The following is a 25,274-nucleotide window of genomic DNA, read 5'->3' as shown; positions in this document are numbered from 1 at the left end:
CTCAGCGTCTTCAACGGCTTTGGCCATTATAACGGCGGTAGTTTTGAATAAAACACTCACTTTAACTATTTACAAGACTATTGACCTTGATCACACCGTAGTATGCGGGCCCCATTAACATGATTTCGAGAGCTACCCTTCTGTCGTTTTCTCTGCCGTTTTCCTAAAAAAAAACCCATACAACTGCACGAAGTTCTCTCCAAGAACATATTGTTCAATACTCCCAAGAATTGACAATGATTCACTCTTTAATTCACTTTTTATCTTACTTTTTATTTTACTTTAGCCTCTTTTGTAGTGTGTCAGGAACTGACTTGGCTATGAACGAGCTTAGTTGTCTCTGGACTTTAATCGTAAGTGTCCAGCACCTAAGTCCATGAGGTCTAGTAAAATTTACGAGAGGACTAGGAACATCAGCGCCAGTGGTAAAAATATAAAACTTCACTTTGGGTGTTTTTGGGTATTTTTTGAAATGTCAGTTGGATGATGGTATACGCAAAGAGACAAAATCTTAAAATAAATTAAAAGATTGGAGCAATGGGAAGGTCAGAGTGCTTTTATCTCTATGAACATTGCATTTGATATTACACTTAAGATAAGACATAATTCAGGACTCTCTTTTCCAACGAACATAAAGACCAGACGAATGAAATTATTTCTGACTTCTAATCATCACCATCATCATAATTTTCAACCGCTTTTTAAGGTATCTTGGTATAAAATTGCATTTTATTTAAAAAAAAAAAAAAAGGATTATAAAAATTACAGTAGACTCTCCCAAATTCGGGCATTTGGGACCAAAATGTCAACCGAATTAGAGACAAATTCGGGTAACAAATTGTTTGAAATGCAACGATTTTTTGTTCATCTGCATACTCCTATTGAGTTTACATGCTAATTGCTATTATAAATTTCATGAAAACCTCTTAATAATGCAAAATCACATCAAAGCTAAGACAAATCATGACAAATTTGAACATATTTGCTTCATTTGTTAATCATAATCGAACTTGAAAAATGTCAACAAACTTTTTTCGAATTTAACTGCCGCCCGAATTATAAAGTAGCCCGGTCTTAACTCTTCCGTCTCTTTTGGGACTCTGAGTACCCAAAGCAGCATATGAATGTTCTGTGAAAAACAATGTTTTTTTAATTATTCAGAACTGATAAAAATCCTATTCTTGTGGATGATTACAAACTATAAGGATGTCCAAATGTAAGATATTTTTTGTAGGACCTTAATTAATTCCTGAGCTTAGACATTTTTGATTAAAAAATGGTGATTTTGGCTTGCAGCATATGCTGCGGTCCGGAAAGAGTTAAAAGAGCCGAATTTAGCGAGAGTCTACTGTACAAGAGCATGAAACCTAAAAGTGGCCAAAAGTACTTATTCCACCCTACATACAGCAAGCCTACATCGAAATATCAAGAACAAATAGGGGAGACCGGGGTAGATTAGCCACCAAATTAATTTTTTCATTGCGTATAATCTATGCAAAAAATGTTTGTATAAGGCTGATAAATATTCCAATGAATAGTAAGAAAAGTATATATTTAGAAAAAAGGTAGTTCCTTAATATTTTTTCGAAGGCATACTATAAAATACCGCTATCTAATACTATACGTGGCTAATTCTGCCCCGGTCTCCCCAATCTATGTGATTCTTTAAATCAGTAAAACGTTCTAGACCTATAGTTAGCTGAAAAGTACTTTTGGCATTCAACAGTTGAATCTATTGAGCAAAATATCAAATCTTCTCATAAGCAGATTTTATATATTCAACTCCTTTCTCTTCTGCCTGTGTTTTCCTCATTAGAAAATTCTCTTTGTGCTTTCTTTAATGGTCAGTCTTTGTCTTTAAGCATGGAGCTCCTTAACAATTTAAAACTCCTCGAAGTACAGTATATGCAGCGATCCTTGATGCAATATTAAATAAAAAGCCTATAGAGTTCTTTGGAATTTTCCAGTTTGTATTATATATACCTTCACGAACGAAAAGAAACTTTCATTCACTATTTTGCATTGAAAATCTGTCCTGTTCAGGGGGTGACATTAGCTCTGAAAAATGCGACCAGTTTTAGTGTACATTTTTTCCTGTTTTCGTACACATTTCACAAGATATCTCCAAAAGTACGTAGGTTGGCAATTTGAGGTTTTCAGTTGTATTTTTTGCTAATTCATTCCTAATAAATAAGCTAATAAACTCAAAAGTTTTTTCGGCACGCTAGAAACTTATGGGAAACATAGGAAACGTCATGCCCCTGATCCTGTTAATCACCAAAGCTATATTCCGTCACCTATTTTGTGATCTTTTAGAGAACCCCTTTCTGTTAGAGTGTATCTAAGGAAAAAACGTGCTGAAATTTTAGAGTTGGATTTGGATTTGTGATATTGCTCCACATTTTATCAAACACTGAGAGAAATCCGAAAAAGTTAAAATAACATTTCGGAAATGTTTATTTTAACCTGCAAAATTGATGCGAAATCGGTGTAAATATTATGCTTTTTAGGTGTATTAGGGGTTAAAGTTACCCTTTTTCATGTTAATTTTACTCTTAAAATGTGTAAAATTAACATTAAAAAATGTTGATATATTTTTACACCTAAAAAGTGTTAAAGTTATGAGGAAAAAAAGTTAATCGCACCTTCTTTTTTTCTCAGTGAATCAATAGGGAAATTCTGTACTGATATGACAATCTTATATGACAAATTTTTGTGGTAAATTTCTGAGGAGCGCAACTTTAAAGCTCAGTGGGCATCGAATGGCCGTAAAGGCGTCTACACATTGGGAGCAATTTTCGTCAAAAATTGCGTTTTTGACAGAAATTTGACGTTTCCCCCTACAACGCTGCAGGGAATTTCCTTCAAAAAAGCAATTTTTGACAAAAATTGCTCCCAATGTGTAGAGGCCATTAGGAGTTCTATGAAGCGCATTGTAACTTGATGGTAACTGAGATGAATTAGATTTTTGATTTATTCTTTTGAATTTTCTAGATAAAAAATTTAATTTGCCATGACATTATCATACTGTTACAGAATTCTCCTACATACGCTTCCATATGGGGAGCTGCTACATGGAGCAATACAAAATAATTGTGACATGGTTTTAGGCTATTATTTGTAGAGGTACTTAGTTCAAAATTTTAATATTTTTTTTCTATTATTCCTTGTTTAAGTTAAATTATTTTGAAGATTTAAATGACCAGCGCACAATAACTTTTGTTTGTAAACATGTTTTCAAAATTTCCCATGAGAATGAGCGAGACGACTAGATCTAGATCTCACTCTCATTTAAATGTCAAAAACATGTTTACTAAACAAAAGTTATTGTGCATTGGGTATAATTATTATCGTTTTATGTTAAATACAGTAGACTCTCGCTCAATCGGCTCTTTTCAATCGGGCGAAAAATTTTGTTGACAATTATTTACATTTAATTATGAAGCTAATTTGCTCAAATTCGTTGTAGTTCTTCCTATTTTATCGTGATTCTTTATAATTGAGCGCTTTTTGTGGAATTCTCATAGGCTTTGACGCCCAAATCTATCGATAAACCGGATGACATTTCGCCCCAAATGCCCAGTTGAGAGAGAGTCTACTGTATTGAATTAATATGACATTAAGTATTCATTGTATGTATTATGTTTCAGTTAATTTACAAATCAATGCAATATTGCTTGTATATAGAATGTGTAGTAAGACATTATCCAGGTTTCTGAATACGTTTTCACTTTGACATATTGAGTAGAAGCATAAGGAACTGATACATCATCTTTAGGCACTGAAAAAATATTTTACAAAATTTAAATATTCTATCAAAAAGATATTCAAGATAAAATATTACATTAATTAAAGTCTCGAAATTGAGAAAAACCATTTTTAATGCTGATGGTTTTACAGGATTCTGCATATTCTGGATAATGTTCACGAACATCTTCTGTTTCTTCACTGAGAGTAAGTACCACTTGGTTTCGTTCACCTCCATCTCCACCTTCTGGACCTTAATCATGTAGACTCCACCGACTGCACAGATTGCAGAAATTTGCCAAAATGTTATTCCGATTACCATAATTCCATTTATCCAGAAATCGTGGATAAGGACAAAGAGTGCGATTGCAATTGAAATCATACTGCTGACTATAATTGCTAAAGAGTGAATCCCAAAACAGTCCTCAAGGATGTTCATATAACTAATAAAATGGATTTAAAATAATGAAAAAAATTAGTGATTTAAATTTTGGATAAAAAAAATATTTAAAAAAATTACTTTTTGTTCAATTGCTGGGACATCACAATGTTTCTTATCATTTTCTGTACTTGATCCGAGTCATCGTCTCGGTTGTGTTCCAGGTGATTTGTCAGATCATTGCAGAGGATACTGATGGTTTCTACTTGGCCACAAGCCAAAGCCATCGTACAAAGATAGCAATAATCACTAGCAAATATTCCAATAACACCATAAATTATAGTTATGCTCAAAAGACTAAAATTTATCCCATATCCAATATCAGAGTCATAATCCAGGAATGGCAAAACTATTCCCAGTGGAAGTAATTTAGATCTTGTCCAAATGGATAATACAATGGTAAATGAGATAAGTAATCCACCAGAAATGGAATAAAACAGAAAAACCATTGGTCTGCAGATATCGCAAAATTTTTCATATTTCAGAAATGATTGACAAACTCTTTCATTCCACTCAAAAACTTTGATAAAATCCAAACTTGTATAGAAGAGTTTTCGCATATTGGTTACACGACCTAATAATACGTAGATTTTAACGCAACCCTGAATGGCAAAACCACAAGTGACCAAAGCAAATGCAAAATCGAAAAAATCATTGTGAAATATATAGAGTGACGATACAGACATTACACAATATATCGCCACAACCACTATTAGAAGGTACGTGCGTTTGTTTGGAATTGAATCTTCCGTATTTTCGTCCATAATATTTCCTCCAATTGGCCAAGCCAAATAATTGAGTTTCCAAAATAAATCCAAACATTTTGAAGATACCGACTTCTTAGCCATTTCCGGTAGGATAATTTTTAGAACTGTTACCTTTGTTAGTTTGTCCGGGAATGATTTGAATTTCATTCTTGTAAACCTAAAGATCTAAAGGTTCTGTTCTTAGGATTAATCATTCAATGTTGCGTTTCTCACCGTTATGAATATAAGATTATCTTTTTTTGTTAAACTAGTCACGAACATACTTTTTCTTTAAATACATCTTCATGCGAATTTTCACAAACAGATAAACTATAACCTTACCCTGCACACTACTGCTCGGAATGTTTAATTTTAATTCATTAGAGACCAGTGGATAACCGATGAGCAAAAAACAAAAATATATAACATATTATTTTGTCTTTTAAAGTTTAAGTAAATTTAGGGTCACTGGTGACGGTGACCTACTGGTCCTTAAAAGGCTGATGATATGATGACAATAGGACAAATTTATGTATAATATTTTATAATGTTGATAGTGTGACGAATTTGCATCGCAACTGAGGAAGAGCAAACTGCAGTAGTAGTGCCATCATGTACCCTTGCTTCAATCGGAACTCACGGTATACCTGCTTTCCAAATACGTTGCTTTAGGTTTGCATGTGAAGTTCTGGACTTAAGGATATTCGAATATACGGACCCATTCATTTAGGAATGATTCTCGTAAATCGTCCCTAAACTACTACCAAGCTGCTATCCTACAAATTTCCCAAGCTCGACCGATTCCAAGTCCAATGATTTCGATTTCGTAAGAAGATATGTAACCTGACGCAGTGCCTCAACTGTTAGCAATTTGGCCATGCTTCGTCAATATGTGGACACAAATCCAGATGTGTAAAGTGCCTCACAGAACACCCACGTGGTGAGTGCCCAAGAACGACCCGCGATGACACTGCAAAATGCGTGAACTCTGACGAAGATCACGCAGCCAACGATAAGGAACACCGTACTAATTATAAGAAGTACAAGGCCAATCGTAAATCCTGGTCTTTAAATGGCCGAATCTAGGTTGACATAGTATGTCAACCTAGAGTATGTATATGTCAAGAGAAATACGTATTACGTATTTCTCTGCTGGGGAGGTGCTGTGGAAGATCATTTAAATCCTGTGTTTTTGCCCAGAAGGCTTTATTAGTAGATATACACTCAATCCCGGGATTAAGCACATTTTCGGGACCGAAAAAAACGTGCGAAATGGCATTATGCATCGAGAAAATTTGCATACCCGCAGGGGCTTTCTTTTGAATAAATCTGTCGTAGAACGAATTTCGCGCGGAGTAAAAGTAGTTCAAACAATAAGATTCAACTATTTAATGGAACTGCATTAACAAACAGTACTTTTTGGCCAGAGTTCTTCAATAATGGTTAGAATATTAAAAAAATTACCTTAATAAAAGAAATTAAAGTTTTATTCTGAAAAAGTAGCAAAATGTTTTAAAATTTTCCGCATCGCAAAATAGTATACATTCAGGCATATTTCAAAAATGATTTCATAAATTGACTAGGGTAGGCAAACTTGCAGAATTGTATGTGCATAATTCCGTCAGGTGCATAGTCCCGAAGGACTTAATGCCGGGACTGAGTGTATATTAGAAATAATGGTCAAACTACATTTCCATCACTTTCCACTAAGTCATCTCTCGACTTAAGTTGTAAGTGTTTCTAGGGCATTACACTTAAGAGCGCCCTCACATTTTAACGCTTTAAGATTTCACCTTCTCATTTTTCGGCGCCCTAATTTTTAGGGCGCTCTAAATTTAACCCTTTAACGACGAGCACTTAACGGACTAAAAATCAACAATAAAAATTAAACTGAGAAACATATTCAATGATAAGTGTTACATCTAACCTTGAAAAGTCTAATAGAGTCTGTTTCGGTGTATTTTGTGCTTCTGTAAACGATAGGGACAACAATAGCCCAAAAATTTAAGTAATTTTTTTTGACAATACCAATGAATAATATTTTTCGCTTTAATGAAAAATATTACGTATGAGTATTGTAGTTTTTATTGCCAAAATGGTTTTGCTTAAAAAAAAATGGAAGTATAAAAAATAACTAAAACAGGGCAGAGAGTTTTCATACATTTTTCGTACAAAAATGTGGTATATTTTTTCTTAAGTATTTTTTTTTAGTTTTGGTATAAAACCAAATGCAATCATTTTAAAACTTTTACCAAATGAAAGAGTACAGTAGAGTCTTCTAAATTCAAACGCTCGGGGGGTATTTTTGACATTTCTCACCTTCCAAATTCGAACGATTTTTTCAAAACTAACGAAATTTATGTAAGATTAAATTGCACTTTGAGTCAAATTCCCATACTTTCTCACAAATCTTAGTAGTAACACACTTCCTTTTCATCTTATACGATCATAATGTATGTAAACATTCAGGAAGAAGCACATAAATATGATTTTCATTCGCAGAATACGAATTTTTTAACATAACCACACAATTGACATTTTGAATCCAAACGGCGTTCGAATTTGAGAGATTCAGATTTAAGAGACTCTACTGCGTATCTAATGTTATGTTATTAGCACAAAATTTATAATGATTGCATGAGGATAATAGTTCCTAAAACCTCTAGGAAAAAGACGTAAAATGCGCAAATTTTTGAATTTTTCTGAAAAATTTTCTATCTGTAACACCAGTAAAATTTTAAATTCAATAAAAATATATTCTGTGTATATGTGACTACCATTTCGTGTTATATTTATTTTTGTGGGATCTAAAGCTTAAAAATTATAAAGAATTTAAGAAAAATGTACCACTTGTGAATTAAAATGCTCCATCCGTTAGTTAATCATCCTAAAATGAATTATGAATTTGAGAATTAAAAAAATCGCCATTTTTGAGCTTAAATAATTACTACATAGCAAATAGCTAAAGACTTGCAAAAAATATTCTGGATCCCTTCAACCTTCTACTTTACAATTATTTGAAGACATAAGAAAAAAAAACCTTTAGGTTAGTCAGGAAAAATTATTTTCTTTATGGGACACCGGTATTCCAATCGTCCTTAAAGGGTTAAATGTCTTAATTTAAATATCTTTTTGGTTGCTTTATGGCGCTCTTAATTTTTACGGCGCCCGGGGCGATCGCCCCCTTCGCCCCTGACCTGACACGGTACGCCTATGAGTCTTCCCCGTCGTATGCTAATTTGGATCTGAGTGAGTGATTGCACTTTACTACGAATGATATCCTCAACTCAACAGAAATGAATACTGTTTCCTGCGAAGAACTAGGTCAATTTATAACATTTTCCTAACAATTTCCACCATAATTTGCAAAAAATTACTGAAGAAAAGGAGGTGAAAAGCACGATTAATGTTTCGCGTGTTTCGCATTGCCATTATGATTTTTTTAAAAGTAAAATATCGTTAGAAGGTTTGAACATTTGAAAAGTTTGGAGGATATTCTGCAAACAACCCCCTGGCAAGTTCCCTGAAATTTGAAGTCACTTTCTCATACTTCGATTTAAATTTATATGGGATTTTTTTGCACGCGCTACCGTTATGCTAAATATTTAAAAAGTGAGAAGCTCTTCCGTATTATAAGATACCTTTCCGTATGGAAGGATAAATATACTAAATTTTTGTTTAAATAAATTTTTTCCTCGGAGCACTGTGAGCTGAGTCCGAGATCAATTTAGGAATTGGCTTCAAATAGCTCCATATGAAATGGCCAACTTGCTAGGGGCTGTCTGCAAACTTCAGTTCGCAAACAATCAGGTTATGTGGCTGTTTGGATTTGTGAGATCTCGCGTGGATTTGTGTACTTTTCTAAGAAAATACCGGTTAATTATATGTGAAAAATGTCAGAAAGATTCAGTTATATCCCTAAGAAGAGAAAGCAATTGAATTCCGGTCCAGAAAGTACCGCAAAAAGGGTGAAAAATGAAGAAGCCCCGAGAGATGAATCCGATGGAATTTCTTCTTCAAAGCAAAAGTAAGGCAATTTTTATTTTGTTGATATCAAATTTCCTTTGTTCAGCAATGTTTTGTTTCTTTTCAGGCTGCCAGCCAAGTCTATACCCTCTACAAGTCGCTCTCTTGCTAAGTCCAATGAAGGTGTTCAAGCTGCATGGTCAATTTCGCAACTTCTGGCAGAACTGGAGAATCTTCGACCAACTGTTGCTGAAAATATTGTCCAGCTCTTTGAGCAGGACAACACAATTCCGTTCATCTGTCGCTACCGGAGGCACTTGGTGGGTAATCTGGAGCCTGACAGAATGCGAGAAATTAAGACTTCCCTGGGGCAAGTCACCCAACTCAGGGCAAAAGTGGCCAGCGTAGCAAAGACTCTCGAGAAGGAAAATCTCCTCACGGAGGATTTGAAGGAAGCAATCTGCACAGTAAAGTCCATGGAGGAACTCAATCACGTTTATGAACTGTACAAGCCGGCTAAGAAAAAATCCCTCGTGGAAAAGGCCACAAATCTGGGACTCAAGCCAGTGGCTGAGATGCTGCTCTCAGGGAAGGCATTCGTGAACTTTGAGAAGCACGTGGACCCATCTGTGGGCCCATTGAGTACAGTCAATGAAGTGAAGGCTGGTGTTGCCATTCTCGTGTCCAGTATGATCATGAAGAATTCCAGGCTCCTGGATTTCATTCGAGAGAGGAGAAAAACAGCCAGAATTGAGTTGCATTCATCTCAGGCAAAAGCGAAGCCTTCAGAAGAACACAATCCCCAGGATGCCACCAAATATGAACTCTACTTCAACTTCAGTTGCCAGGTTTCTCAAATCCGTCCTCACCAGATTCTGGCCATAAATCGAGGAGAGAAGAACAAGATACTCACAGTCAAAATTGTTATTCCGACGGAAATGCAGATGAACATCGAGAGATTCGTGATGAATCTCTACAGAGCAGAAGTCGATTATTCCGTCAGGACGGAGTTCCTTAAAAAGATCGTCAGTGAAATGTATTCCAAGAAGGGTAAGTCTCTTTCAAATTACTTAATATTGCCATTTTTAAATTTATCTTTGCAAAAGATTTTTCCAAAATATATAATGCAAATTTTAGACAACATCTCATACAATTAATTTTTTAACTTAAAATTCTTGCAAAAAAGTTAAAATTCAAATTAAAACCTTTTTCGTTTTGGAATATTGAAACTGTAAGTGCAACCCACCCGGCAAATTCTGCAGAATTCTGCAGAAATTCGTCAGATTTGAATTACTAACTGCCGAAAAATCAGCAGAATTTCTGCAGAATTTTGTTCTAAAGGTGGATCCGATCGTTGTATGAAAATTCTGCAGAATTTTCTGCAGAATTTATGTAGAAAATTTTAAAATTATCGGCAGAATTTCTTTAGAGTATTTAGATGATTTCTACATTTCTTCTACCCTTTCTAATGTTTCTCAACATTATTTTAATTGCATAAAAATATGTTCAATTTATTTAAAATTCAATTTTTATTCAACAATTTTACGTGAATACTCTCTTTTTTTTTACAATATTATTATAATGTTATAATACAATATTATTAAATCATCCATAATAGAAAATACGAAGGGGAAGGAAATGGTTAGAAAGCACGAAAGAAATTCGCGATGCTAACGAAGTCGCACGACTATCCCGAAGCCACACGAAGTATCCGATTGAATGACAAGAAACGTTAAAATTTCAAAAGTGCAGAATTGCAGATCGAAGTTTTGCTGGGAATATCTTTAGGGGAAGGTGAGGCAGTTCAAGCATGAATGACATTAGAAAATATTGAATCTTGGGAAAATAATAAATTAATATGGGAAATATTTTATATTAAAAAGGTAACTAATATAGGAAATTCCGGTGTAATTTTCCCAAAAATATTTTGACATAATTAGAAATGTTTCGTGAAATCTAAGAAACCCACAAAATTTGAGAAATGTTTTATGAAACTCGAGTAACCGACAAAAAAGCATTTACTGTATTCTGTGAAACCTACAAAAAAAGTTTCACGAAACAAGAGATCGTGTACAAGATCGATACATCATGTATCGTGATATCTCATAAGAAAATTAAAAAAAATGTTTCATGAAATCTGAAATACCAGCAAAAAAATCATGAAATCCTATAAAAACTCACGAAAAAAATTCGCGAAACCAGGGAGAACAAAAAGAAATATTTCGTGAGAGCAGAAAAATATAGAAATATTTCATGAAACCAGAAAAGGCAACATAAAATTTCGTGAAATTTGAGAAACCTATAAAATAGTTCCGCAAAAGAAAAGAAACCTGAAAAATATTTCATGGAACTCGAGAAAGCCAAGAAACATTTCCTGAAATCTGAGAAACCCACACAAAAATTTCTAGAAACTAGAGAAATTTGAAAAATGTTTGATGAAATTTCAGAAAATTCAAATTATTGTTTCATCGGTTTCATGAAACCTGAGAAAGCAGTAAAAAAATTTCGCAAAGCTAAAGAAATTAATGAAAAATATTACGTATGAGTATTGTAGTTTTTATTACCAAAAGGGTTTTGCTTAAAAAAAATTTAGAAATATTTCGAGAAACCCGAGAAACAACAAAAAGTTTCATGAAATCTGAGAAACCCAGTGTTGCGAAATAAGAGGAATTTGAGAAATTTTTGCAAATGAAATGTTTCATAAAACCGTCGTTGCGGGTGAATTTGCACGTTTTTTCGCTATTTTTCAACTTTGCTCTCTAAAAATGGATAGTTAAAGTGAAGGGAGGGGGGTTTTTGAGTAAAATTATTTGTATTCAGTTGTTAATGAATGGATTTTGTGCCACTAGCATTAATTTTATAAAATTTTACTATGTTTAAAAAAAATCAAGAAAAAAGGCTTGCACTGGGGTGGGGATAAGGTGCGGGTGACTTTGCACTTTTTAATAAACACTAAAAAATCAACAATTTCTGATAATAAACGACAATGAAGATCTTCAGTTCTAAGGGTAAGATGCACGAGATCTACAAGATGACGTGGTCGCCATCTTGATCTGACGTTTCTGTCCGCAATTTTGAATAACTGTCAAAACCTAAAACTGGTCCGATTGGGTTGAAATTTTAGTATGTTGTAGCTGATGTCAAGACCTTTTCAGAACGTATCTATGTCCCAGTCTACGTCAAGTATTTACCTAGATACAGAGGCTCACATTTTAAAATTTTGAAATCATCATATTTTGGCGATCTTTATTTTAAAATCCTTAATTTTAAAATCTAAATGAAATGCTTCAGTAACCATTAAAAATGGTTGAGGCTTTTATTTTATATATTTATTTACTCTTACATAATTAGAAAAAAATAAATGAAAAGTGCATTTATTAATTTTTTTTCATTTTTGCAAAAACAGTTTTTTAGATCTTCAAATAATAATGCTGTTATAAAGAAAAACAATCCTTTTCTTTTTGTTTGTTATTTAGATCTCATCGCCTAACGATAGTACTGTCTTTTTTGTGATGATTTCGATAAAAGAAGCTCTCCGTAGTTCTGTATTAATGAAAATGTCAAAATTTTGAACTTGGAGCTCCTGTATCCAGGCAATCGCTTGACCTAGGTCGGATGTCATATATGTTCTGAAAAGGTTTTGACATCAGCTAGAACATACTAAAATTTCAGCTCAATCGGACCAGTTTTAGGTTTTGACAGTTATTCAAAATGGCGGACAGAAACGTCAAACCAAGATGGCGACCATACCATCTTGTAGATCTCGGTCACTTTATCTTAAATTATCAAAAAATTGGATAATTTTTAGCCAAATACTTTTATAATAAAGCTTTAGAAAGATCATTACATGCAATTTTATAACATAAATCATGCGTTCTTACTGTGTTATCACACTTGCACATTAAAATTTTAATATGATTCACATTAATTGTCGCTGGTGAGAGTCCAAATGTGTAATTTGTGTTTTTGAATCATTTTATATTCAAAATTTGATCTATTTGTTGATAAAAAGGTAGACTTGACCCGCAAAATTTGATATAAATTGATTTATAGCATTAATGCGAAAAATTAATGCGATTTTCTCTTTAATTTTTTAATGTGAAAAATATTTATGCTTTAGGTGAATTTAAACTTACTTTTGCAGGCCAAGTCCACTTATTTATCAATAAATAGAAAAACCCCAAATATTAAGTGACTCAGAGACACAAATAACATATTTGGACGCTCACAAAGCGACAATTAATGTGAATCACATTAAAATTTTAATGTGCAAGTGTGATAACGCCGTTAGAAAGATAATAGGCAAAAAAAATATTTTAATAAAAATAATCAACAAAATGGAAGTGGATTATTCTAGCCAGATAAATTTAGAATAGATTTGGGCAATTTACTACTTTGAAATCGATTTTGGAATTACACCTTCAGATAACTTTTTCACGGAGTCGTTTTTTGACAAAATACCTATATTAGCATTTCATTGACTATTACTGAAACCACAAGAATCCTTTTGAGGATTGATGAGGATTTACCTATTAAATTACAAGACAAAAACCGCTGGTAACTTGTTATGATGCCCTTTGGCCACCTCAGTGACGTGCTCACCTATAATTTGTAGAAGAACCACCGAAAATATCAATCACCAGCCCTTTTACTTCTGCAGATAGTCTCTCACCTATTAAAAACACAGAAACTATTACAATCCGATCGAGTAGGATCAAATGATGAGGATTTACCTATTAAATTACAAGACAAAAACCGCTGGTAACTTGTTATGATGCCCTTTGGCCACCTCAGTGACGTGCTCACCTATAATTTGTAGAAGAACCACCGAAAATATCAATCACCAGCCCTTTTACTTCTGCAGATAGTCTCTCACCTATTAAAAACACAGAAACTATTACAATCCGATCGAGTAGGATCAAAGTTTCTTTCCTCTGCTGCTGCAACTATCTCCAAGGATTTCACTGGACAATTTCCGGAATTAAAAACACTTTTATTTTCACAGAAATTATAATTTTATTCTTCACCTCGTGGATCACTTGTCTACTCACATGGAATTTTTGCCAAAGACTGGTCAAACTGTATTTTTTATACGGAAGTACTGATTGCGGTATTCAATGAGAGAGTGAAGATGATCTACAGGTTTTTGATAAATGCAATATTACCCAAGGGAACTTCAAAAAAGCCTAAAGTTATACAATCTTGTAAATTTAAATTTCAAATTCTTAACATCACTCCCCCTTTTTGAAGTTTACGTTTAGAATAATAAATTTTAGACCTTTTTTGTTTAACTTAAGAAAATGCAAAGACGCAATTTAATTTATTTCATTATCACGAACTGGTAATTTTATTAATTTTGTAATGGGTCTTGAAAATGATTTGCCCTTGACTTTTACCTGTGCCACTCTCACCCTATTATCCTTGCCAGGAAAAACTTTCTCCACTAGACCCATTGGCCAATCCAAATTAGGTGCAATGTCTGATTTAACCAAAACAACGTCTCCTGGTTCGATATTGGGAGAGTCTCGGTTCCAGCAATGTCTCTGTTGCAACGTATGAAGATAGTCTCTCTTCCATCGGGTCATGAAATCGTGTTGCAGCTTGGTACATAATTCCCATCTATGCAAACGATCCGTCCTCTCTAGATCTTGTTGAACAACTGGTAGCTGTGTGAGAGCTCCCCCTGTAAAGAAGTCTCCAGGTGTCAAACTGGTTGGGTCTTGTGGGTCATCTGTGAGAGCAACTAGGGGTCTGCTGTTCAATACTGCTTCGATCTGGATGATCACAGTGTTCAGCTCCTCGTAAGTCAAAGACACATTTCCAACAATTCGTGAGAGATGATATTTGAAGGATTTAACGGCAGCCTCCCACAAGCCACCTTGATGTGGGGCACCCGGAGTGTTGAAGTGCCACTGAACGTGTAGCTTTGATGCGAAGTCTGACAGCTCTTGTTGAGCCTGACGATTCCTGAGCAACCTTCGTAACTCCTTCTCTCCCCCGACAAGGTTAGTGCCATTGTCGCTATAGATATGTGCTGGTAGACCCCGTCTTGCGACAAATCGTTTGAATGCAGCAATAAAGGCGTGCGTTGTTAACGAAGTAATGAGTTCGAGATGAACGGCCTTGACTGTCATGCAGACAAAGACTGCCACATATGACTTTTCTTGCACACCACCTCTGGGGGCCCTTTTGATCATAATATGGCCCGTAAAATCGATCCCCGTATAACGGAATGGGCGAGTAAAAGATACTCTCGAAGGTGGAAGGTCACCCATCAACTGCTGAGATTTTGGAGGCTTTAATCGTATGCATTTCACGCAAGAATGAATGATGCGCTTCACAGTGTTTCTCCCGTTCAAAGGCCAATATCTTCTTCTCAGCGACGCTAGCGTGAGCTGTGGCCCAGCATGTAGAAGCCGTTGATGTTCACGTAGCGCGAGTAAATCCGAAAGTTTTCCTTTTGGCAAAATTATGGGATGTCGAAGATCAAAATCCTCTGAAGACAGGCTTAATCGTCCACCAACTCGTAAGATTCCTTGAGGATCCATAAAGGGACGCAGTTTTCGCATAGGGCTAGGCAACGAATTCAGGCGGTTAGCCTTGACCAAATCACGAACATTTTTCAAGTGCCTTTTCTGATCCCACTTTAATATGCGAACTTCCGCTTCTTCTAACTCTGTGACCTGCAAATTCTCAGGAAAAATCATAACAGAATTTCGGGTTCGGCGTATTCTCATGCTCTTGAAAATGGCAACTGCTCGAAAAATCCATGCGAGAACTCTACTGATCCTCAAAAATGAACCATGGTGTTCCAACAGACGATCGTAAACAATCGTGTCTGGATCCACTGTAGTTGATAATCCCATACCCGCCAAAGTCTCCGAACAACACAGGTTGGGTTTTCCCGGACAAAATTCTTGAGGCCAATTTTCTTCCGTCTTCAGCAACCACTCAGGTCCACTCCACCACAACTTATTAGAGGCAAGTGCCTTGACTCTGCTACCACGTGAAAGGACATCTGCGGGATTATGCGACGTAGGCACATGTCGCCATTGGGATGCTGTTGACAAACTCAGAATTTTGGATACCCGATGTCGTACAAATACCTCTCTTGGACGATTTGGCGAATGTATTTGATGCAGGATAACCATTGCATCAGTCCAAAAGAAACATCTTTCTATTCCCAATGATTTTGAGACAGCGTTCATTACTTGCGTGGCTAATTCTGCTCCACTGAGTTCTGCCTTTGGTATCGTCAATGTAATTTTTGTAGGAGTCGCACCCTTCTTTGATGGGATTGGCATGAGCCTGGACTTCGAAACCAATAAACTTGACGACCGAGAGGTATGACTATCTTCGCAAACCAAATAAATTGAGACTCCATAAGCGGTTTTCGAAGCATCGCAAAATGCGTGGAGCTCACGATGACTTGGATTACTGATTGTGGATATCCATCTTGTGATTTGGATTTGTTCAATATCTGCTAAGTCCGCAACAAACATTTGCCACCTTTTTTCCAACACATTAGGGATTGGAGTATCCCAATCAGCCTCAGTCTCCCATACGTCTTGCAGAATGATTTTTGCTATTGTGACAATCGGTCCGATTAGTCCACACGGATCAAAGATTCTTGCAATCGTTGAAAGAATATAGCGTTTCGTAGGATTTTCTCCGCTTGGTTGGTTGGTCACTCGAAAATGGAAAGCGTCTGTCTTTGGATTCCATAGGATACCCAAAGTTTTGGCTTCTTCATCTAAGACGAGTTCAGTGGAATTTGGAGTAATATCATCTTCTGGCTGTAGAACTTCTAACCTGTTAGTTCTGAATTTGGATAGCTTCATCCCTGCACCACCTAGAACATTTTCTAATTGATTTTTAGCATCTATGGCTTCGCCTATGGTTGGGGCAGAGAACAGGCAGTCATCCACATAGAAATTTTGAGTCAGGATTGAACAAGCCAAAGGAAACTCCGTTTTATTATCTGTGGCAATTTGATTTAGAACTCTAGTTGCTAAGTATGGAGATGCTGCTACACCAAAGCAAACGGTTCTGAACCGATAATCCACCATTTCTGAATTTTCAAACCAAACGAACCGATGATAGTCTCGGTGTGAGGGATTAATGAGAACCTGTAGGTACATCTTAACAATATCACAGGTTAAGACGACCTCATGTAATCGAAATCTCCACAAGATTGACACCAGAGTTGGTTGAACCACTGGACAGGCCATCATACAATCATTCAAACTCCTCCCAGACTTTGTGCGTGAGCTAGCATTAAACACTATCCGTATCTTGGTAGTTGAGGAATCATTCTTGATCACGCCATGGTGAGGAAAGTAGTAAGATGGCTTCTGTAATTCATCGAAAGGAACTTTCTCAATAATATTGAGGCTCAAATATTCTTTGAATATCCCATCATACTGGTTCAGCAATGCTGGGTTTTTTACCAATCTTCTGTTCAAGTAGTTCAGTTGACGCACAGCAGCCCCACGATTGTTATCTAGATCTTTCACATCATCCCTAAGTGGAAGTGATACTACATATCTTCCCTCTGGGTCCTGAAAGGTTGTGTCTTGGAAGTGTGCTTCAACTTCTTCATGTTCTGATTGAGCACCGAACTCCTTGGGGACATCCTCGATTTCCCAGAACCTTTTGAGTGTCCGATCTATGCTAGTCAATGTGGTAATGTTGCAAGAACCCACTACTGTGTAATCTGTGGAATAGCACGGACCTACTACCAACCAGCCAAAAACACTGTGTTGGAGCATGGGAAAACCTTCTCCTAGAACGTGTTTATCAAGCCCCAGGAATTGCCACGCATGGCTACCACCGATCAGCAAATCTACTTTCTGTCGCTTGAACCAGAGGGGGTCAGCTAACTGAAATTGTGGGGGTATTTGGATCCTACTGACATCTATCTCCCAATTCGGCTGCTCCCCAATGACTTTCATCATCACAAGACAATCCAATATATGGGTCTGGATTTCAGATTTGTCCTTGATCTGCAATCGAACCTGAGTTTCCTGTTGCGAGACTTGTGAAATTGACCCTACTCCGTCAACAATAAAATTTGTTCGGGTAAGTGGCAATTGTAACTTTTCGCACATGAAAGTGGAGATGATATTAATCTGGGATCCGGGGTCCAAGATAATTCGACAATATTCTTGGGTATTATTGTTGCCCAAAAGTTTTACAACAGCAGTTGCGAACAATACATGGGATCGCACCCCTCGTGATTTTCCCGCACAATTCAAACTAGTGGATGTTGAGGGACAGGGATTAGTACCAGTATCAGATGGGGTAGGGTTATCCAGTATTGAGAGTGGCACTGCAGTGGGATTTGGGCTTGTAAATGCATCATGAATCAAATGATTGTGTCTTTGCTTACAAACTTTACATGACTGATATGAACAATTTTTGATTTCATGACAATCGATAAGACAATTTTGGCAGAGCTTAAGATTTTTAACTGTTTCAAGTCTTTTCTTGGGTTGAAGACCCAAAAACTTCTTGCATTTATACAATCTATGTGGATTGACATTACAGTATTTGCAATTTTCGCGTTTCTGGTTTTCGGTTACATGAGAAGACACATGCTTTGACTTACTTGAGGACTGCTGCGGTGGACAGGACTCCATGTTCCGACACCTGGTGTTCAAGAAGTCATCAAAGTCCGCCCATGTAGGTGTAGACTGGGGCTTCTTTTCACTCCACAGTGTCCTGGTCTGATGGTCCACATGATTGAGAGTCCAGTGGATGAGCCAAGGGTCTCTTTCCGTGACTTGCAAAGCATTAATGGCCTCCAATGCTTGATTAGTAGATGATTGGAGTTTCCTTAGGGCTGAAGCATTCGGCTTAGAGATCACTTGTTGGCTTAAAAATGCATCCATATGTGCAGCGACTATCAACATTTTGTCATCATACCTCTTCACCAGGCGATTCCATGCAATATCGTAGTTCTCATCAGAGAACGGGAGTTTACTGAAGAGAGCCAAAGCCTCCCCATTGGTGTTACTCACAAGATATTGCATTTTTTGTGACTTTGTGAGCCGTGGGTTTTTATCGACAGAGGAGAGAAAAAGATTTTTGAAAGATTGCCAATCACAATATGAGCCCCCAAAAGAAGGAATTTTAATAGGCTCAAGTTTTGCCGATGACTCAGTAAAAAGAAGGTCAGTTTCGCTAAGAGAAGTATTAAGTTCCCTACGAGTCTCCAGCATTTTACTGAACTCCTCTCGCTGAACATCAAGAATTTCCTTGAGTCTAGACTCATCACTCAAGCGTTGCTGGCGCTGTTCTTTCAATTGTTTGCTCATTAAATTAAGCAAAGTCTCCAGACCTGAGCTTCCGGGGCCCGCTCCTTCTAAGCAAATAGAATCATCAGCGAGTGACCGTGGAGATTGCGATGAGATGGTTGCCAATAGCTTCGTAAATGCCATCTCAGTGACCATGCAGTCATCCAGAAAGCTCATCAATTCCTTTTGCTCTCTCTCTTTATCCTCCGGAGTGGTCGTGTCCTTGATAATTTCCATTTGGATTAATTGAAACTTTTGCTCCACCCGTCCAACCATATCACGGTGTGATACAATTTGCATCTCTGCATTATCTCTTTCAAGGAGGGTTGGATCATTCTGGAACTTCTCAAGCACCTTCTTGATGCTAGTAAGTTGACCCTTGTAGGCACGTCTACTTAGTTCCTTTTCAGGCATCGTGAAATCAAATTGTTCCCTGAAGGCGACGTCGGACCAAATGATGAGGATTTACCTATTAAATTACAAGACAAAAACCGCTGGTAACTTGTTATGATGCCCTTTGGCCACCTCAGTGACGTGCTCACCTATAATTTGTAGAAGAACCACCGAAAATATCAATCACCAGCCCTTTTACTTCTGCAGATAGTCTCTCACCTATTAAAAACACAGAAACTATTACAATCCGATCGAGTAGGATCAAATGATGAGGATTTACCTATTAAATTACAAGACAAAAACCGCTGGTAACTTGTTATGATGCCCTTTGGCCACCTCAGTGACGTGCTCACCTATAATTTGTAGAAGAACCACCGAAAATATCAATCACCAGCCCTTTTACTTCTGCAGATAGTCTCTCACCTATTAAAAACACAGAAACTATTACAATCCGATCGAGTAGGATCAAAGTTTCTTTCCTCTGCTGCTGCAACTATCTCCAAGGATTTCACTGGACAATTTCCGGAATTAAAAACACTTTTATTTTCACAGAAATTATAATTTTATTCTTCACCTCGTGGATCACTTGTCTACTCACATGGAATTTTTGCCAAAGACTGGTCAAACTGTATTTTTTATACGGAAGTACTGATTGCGGTATTCAATGAGAGAGTGAAGATGATCTACAGGTTTTTGATAAATGCAATATTACCCAAGGGAACTTCAAAAAAGCCTAAAGTTATACAATCTTGTAAATTTAAATTTCAAATTCTTAACAAGGATCATTGTACCTTACTTGGTACTTAACATATCCCTATATACTTTGACATGGTAGACCGGATCGGCAAAGACCATCAATAAGTGCTAGAATTGTTCAAAGTCTCACGAACAGCAGAGTGCAAAGTCACCCCCCGAGTGCAAAGTCACCCGCAACGACGGAACCAGTGAAATAATTTCGTGAAATATGAGAAACTCACGAGGAAAATTCGCTAAACAACAGAAATCTAAAAAATATTTCGTAAAATTCGAGTAATCTATAAATATATATTTCGCTAAACTTTGGAAATTTACAATAAAGAAAATTGAGAGGAAAAATGTAAGAATTGTGTTACGAAACCCTTCAGAAATTGAAACCCAAGTAATTAATCAAGAATCCTGAGAAATTAGAAGAGTCCTTGCAATTAAAATTTGTAACTGTATCATCTCTTGGTTGTTTTTTTTCCAAAATAGCCAGTACCAAAAAAAGAGATAAACTATATTAACTTGAATACGAAATCGTTTGGCAAGTGAGTCTTAAAAAAAAAGCTTCAGCTGCCTGAACTGCCTACTCACCCACCCCTGTAGCACTGTACAATGTACGATAAATAATTTTGTTTTTACTGTATTTAAAAAAGAAATTTACTGTTTTTACGGCTTCGTAAATAAAATACGAAATTTATTAAATATTCCAACCTCTAAAATTTGATTTAGTCTGAGTCAAAAATAAATTAAACTTCAAAATTGAATTTTAATTGTTCAAAATAATAATAAGAATATGTGAAATTATTATCTGATAGTTACCTAGATAATACTTGGTAGATTTTCTTCCTTTATTTTTAATTTTTTGGTCAGTATTTCGGTAAGATTGGTCAGTAAAATTTTGGTAATTAGGGTTAAGGGAAAAAGGTTTCGCCAGTAAAAAAATCAATTTCGGTCATTAAAAAATTAATAAATAAATAAATCAATTTTGGTCAATTAAATATACGGCACAGGCCACGAAAATTTAATGAAATCGAAATTCGCTTCCTCTTTTTCCAAGAACTTTTCATATGTCTGTCGTACTCTTTTGCACTCTTCTTCTTCTTTCAAACGTCAAAAGAAATTCAATTTAGTTTGATCCAATTTTAAATGCGAAAGATTGGGATATGTAGAACGCTTGAGGAAAACAAGTATGCGAATTTTGCTTTCATGAAATTTTACCGATCTGAAAGGTGTGTCGAAGCCATAAAAAGCGATTTTAGACAATAATAAATTTAAATCTGATTAACCCTCTAACGGGTAAGACCGCCTCCAGGCGGTCTTCACAAAAATCACATTTACAGCGACAATAAAGGTTTTATTTATTTAAAAGTGCTATAGTGTCCTCGGTAATAGTCTTATAAACATCTCTTGAAAGTTTGAACTCATTTTGACTCTTCGTTTTGTTGCTATTCCCAGTTTTGTGTGACAGGTCAGAGAAAAAGCAACAAAAAATATTATTGTAAAAAACTCATTTCCAATTTCCATAAAAATACAGATTTAAAGTTATCTGACTAAAATAAATTTATTTTTTACTGAAAGATATGTCATTCTACTTTTTATATTTTATTTAAAAAAATTGAAAAAAACTAAAAATGTAAATTTAAGAAGCAAAAAGAGTTTCAAATTTTTTTTTTATATTTTCTCACCTAGCGCCTAGACTAAAAGAGATAATGAAGAATGGATGGTTTTTTCGACTTTATTGGATCATAATTATCCTAGAAAACATTGTTTTAGAACTTTTTTTCGCATATTAAAGAAAGCACCGTTAGAGGGTTAAGTGTACAATTAACATGAAAAAGGGTAACTTTAACCCAAAATACACCTAAAAAGTATAATATTTACACCGATTTCGGATCAATAATGCAGGGTAAAATTAACATTTCCGGAATGCTATTTTAACTTTTTCGGATTTCTCTCAGTGTCTGAAGTATTTTAGCTTGAAGACCTAAAAAAAATTAGCAGTTGGAAATGAACATTTTGATCTGAATAAATTTATTGCTTCAGTGTTTAATTAAACCAATTAAACGAAGTACTGACCAGTTTACCCTTATGCCGGCTTCAGACTGGGGGTTTAGCCCAGTTCCCGAAGATCTCAAAAATCTAAATAAGAAGCCATTTTATTGATTTTTCAAAATCTAATGGATTATATTTGTCATTAATATCCAATGCTAAACAACAATTTCTTAAAAAATCTTGCCTGATAAGGAATTAGAGGACTTAACTCTTTCCGGACCGCAGCATATGCTGCAAGCCAATTTCACAATTTTTTAATCAAAAATATCTAAGCTCAGGAATTAATTGAGGTCGTATAAAAAATATCTCACATTTGGACATCCTTATAGTTTGTAATCATCCACAAGAATCGGATTAATATCAGTTTTTTGAATAATTAAAAAACATTGTTTTTCATAGAATATTCATGTGCTTCTTTGGGTACTAGAGTCCCAAAAGAGACGAAAGAGTTAAGCCAGATGGCTAAGCCTTAGGTCTGAAGCCCGTATTACCCTTAGGACAGTAGAGAAATTCTTTATTGGAGCAAGTTCTCCATTTTCTTAGGCTTCCATTGACTTTGATATTTCAGTCGTTCCCTTGATCACTAAAGAAGTCCGCCGGGAATTGTCGGAAAAGGCTGAGAAGGCCTCAATCGAAGTCTTTGCCAACAATCTGCGTCAATTGTTGCTCATGTGTCCGGTGAAGGGCGTGAAAATCCTGGGAATTGATCCAGGATTTGCCCATGGATGCAAAATGGCTATGATCTCTGAGCAGGGCAGTGTCCTAGAGACACTGGTTATCTATCCCCATACCAAAAGGGCAGACAGTGCCGATGCCATGGACAAACTCGCAGATATTATGCGAAGGCATGGTTGCAAGACCATTGCTCTGGGCAATGGGACAGCATGTAGAGAGACTGAGACTTTCCTGGAGAAAGCAAAGATTCGGGGGAAGTTGGATTTTACGTATTGTATCACTAGCGAACAGGGTGCTTCTATTTATTCCTGCAGCGATGTAGCAAAGCGAGAATTTCCCACTCTCGATGTTAATTTAATTGGGGCTGTGTCCATTGCCAGACGTTTGGGGAATCCTCTGGCGGAACTGGTGAAGGTGGAACCGAAGCATCTGGGTGTTGGGATGTACCAGCACGATGTGAGTGAGAAGTTGCTGGGGGAGTCACTGCAGGAAATTGTGGTGGAGTGTGTTAGTTTTGTGGGGGTTGATGTGAATACGGCCAGTGAGAGTTTGCTGCAGTTTGTGGCTGGATTGACTCCGGCCAGGGCGAAGAATATCATTGAGTATCGACAGAAGCATGGATCTATTGGATCCAGGGAGGAATTGAAGAAGGTCAAGTTGATTGGGGAGAAATCCTTTACGCAGTGCGCGGGATTTATAAGGGTGGATCCGAGGACATCTGGGAAAGTTAATGATCCTCTGGATGGGACTTGGGTGCATCCTGAGAGTTATCAAATTGCCAGGGCTATTATTGAGAAGCTGTCGTTGGATTTGAGGGATCTGGGGAAGTTTGATTTTATTGAGAGTGTGAAAAACTTGGCGGGAGATTTGAGGGAAGTAGAGAACATTGCTAAGAACTTTGGGACATTGCCGGAATGCGTGAAGACTGTCTGTGAGGCCCTGCAGCGTCTGCCTTCAATGGACTATCGGGATGATCTCAATAGACGATCACACTTCAAGCAAAAACTGACAAAGATGATTGATCTGAAGCCTGGAACTCTGGCGACCGGGAGTATCACAAATGTCACGCACTTTGGGTGCTTCGTGGATTTGGGAGTGGAAAAAAGTGGGTTGATTCATACGAAGAATCTGCGGGGATTGAAGCCAGGGATTGGGGATTCAGTGGAAGTTAGTATTTTGAGTGTGGATACAAATCAGGGGAGGATCCAACTGAGTCTGGAAAAGATATTCTAAACACATGATTTTTTTTGTATTTGTTTCAATAAAAAGAATCTAGTGTAACTTGAAGACACTAGAAATACATTGACGATAATTTTGTGTTACTTCTTCCTGAGAATCTCTCAAATCGCGCAGCCTGATCTCGAAGTTAGGCACAAATTCGTACTGGAATCGATCATGGGCTTCCTGAATCACGGGATTGAACTCATCTATGAATTCTTCATACCTCCCAACAATGTCATAATCACCGAGTTTCAGCACAACACTCGTCAGCAATCCCGTGGAGTATTCTTGCCATTCTTCCAGGTCATAGAAAGCATACTCCTGATGCTCAGAGACAAGCCAGAATACATCACTGGTGCACTGTCTGATCATCTCCCCAATTTCCGTACTACTCCTTAGGTTCACCAACTTCCTGAACATCTCACTTCTTGGAAGGGCTCTGTGCTGCCTCCTCCAGGTGTCCATCGTTGAGGTGAGTATTTCAAGAACTTCATCCGTGATATCCCTTATGTACCCCGCCATATATCCCTGAATTGTCATCTTCATCTCGTCGTAAAGTTCGTGGTAGTAGTTTATTGCATCCTGACTGTGGAACAGAGGATTCGGTGGCGCTTGACCATCAATATCAACCGCGAAGATGGTCACAATTATCACAATAAAAACAATTGATTTTGCCATTATTTTGTCCGTTGCACTTTACGCAATCACAGTTATTTGCAACTTTTAGGACCTTTTAAGCATTTTCACAGTTCTGCAGAAATTTACTATCTAATCGAAGAACATTATCCAATTGGAAGGATCACTGATAGTGGGACACAGGTTGGGCATTTTACGATCTATGTAATTAACTTTCTCTTGCGTAAATGTTAATTTTATTGCTCGAACTCTACAGAGAGTGAGGGCAATATAATCCATTGATTTTTGGATACCTTGAAAATACCGTCTGGCGCGGTCCCCAGTAGGGGAAAGTACTCTCCCATCGAACGTTCATGCCTT

General features: G+C 36.6%; 1 protein-coding gene and 2 long non-coding RNA genes across 4 annotated transcripts; 1 reads left to right on the top strand and 2 right to left on the bottom strand.

Annotated features, from left to right (window-relative positions):
* The first annotated feature begins 8,725 nt into the window (after positions 1 to 8,725).
* On the top strand, positions 8,726 to 24,369 carry LOC129809954 (S1 RNA-binding domain-containing protein 1). 2 transcript variants are annotated; one of them, XM_055860129.1, is made up of 3 exons: positions 8,726 to 8,959; positions 9,026 to 9,948; positions 22,951 to 24,369. In XM_055860129.1, exons 1-3 carry the CDS (start codon positions 8,826 to 8,828, stop codon positions 24,288 to 24,290), a joined length of 2,397 nt encoding a protein of 798 aa, XP_055716104.1. In that variant the 5' UTR covers positions 8,726 to 8,825; the 3' UTR covers positions 24,291 to 24,369. The 2 variants fall into 2 exon arrangements, with proteins under 2 accessions (XP_055716104.1, XP_055716103.1); XM_055860128.1 differs by having other exon boundaries at positions 9,005 to 9,948.
* On the bottom strand, positions 13,551 to 13,994 carry LOC129809971 (uncharacterized). The gene is made up of 3 exons (XR_008752692.1): positions 13,775 to 13,994; positions 13,632 to 13,704; positions 13,551 to 13,570 (listed from the first exon to the last, which is right to left on the bottom strand). It is a non-coding gene; the product is annotated as an uncharacterized LOC129809971 (long non-coding RNA).
* Positions 19,789 to 20,232, bottom strand: LOC129809970 (uncharacterized). The gene is made up of 3 exons (XR_008752691.1): positions 20,013 to 20,232; positions 19,870 to 19,942; positions 19,789 to 19,808 (listed from the first exon to the last, which is right to left on the bottom strand). It is a non-coding gene; the product is annotated as an uncharacterized LOC129809970 (long non-coding RNA).
* Positions 24,370 to 25,274: the final 905 nt, after the last annotated feature.

The sequence above is a fragment of the Phlebotomus papatasi genome, chromosome 1 (genome assembly GCF_024763615.1).
Source record: "Phlebotomus papatasi isolate M1 chromosome 1, Ppap_2.1, whole genome shotgun sequence".
In the NCBI taxonomy this organism is placed as follows: Eukaryota; Metazoa; Arthropoda; class Insecta; order Diptera; family Psychodidae; genus Phlebotomus; species Phlebotomus papatasi.
This window is presented reverse-complemented; position numbering and strand designations above follow the sequence as displayed.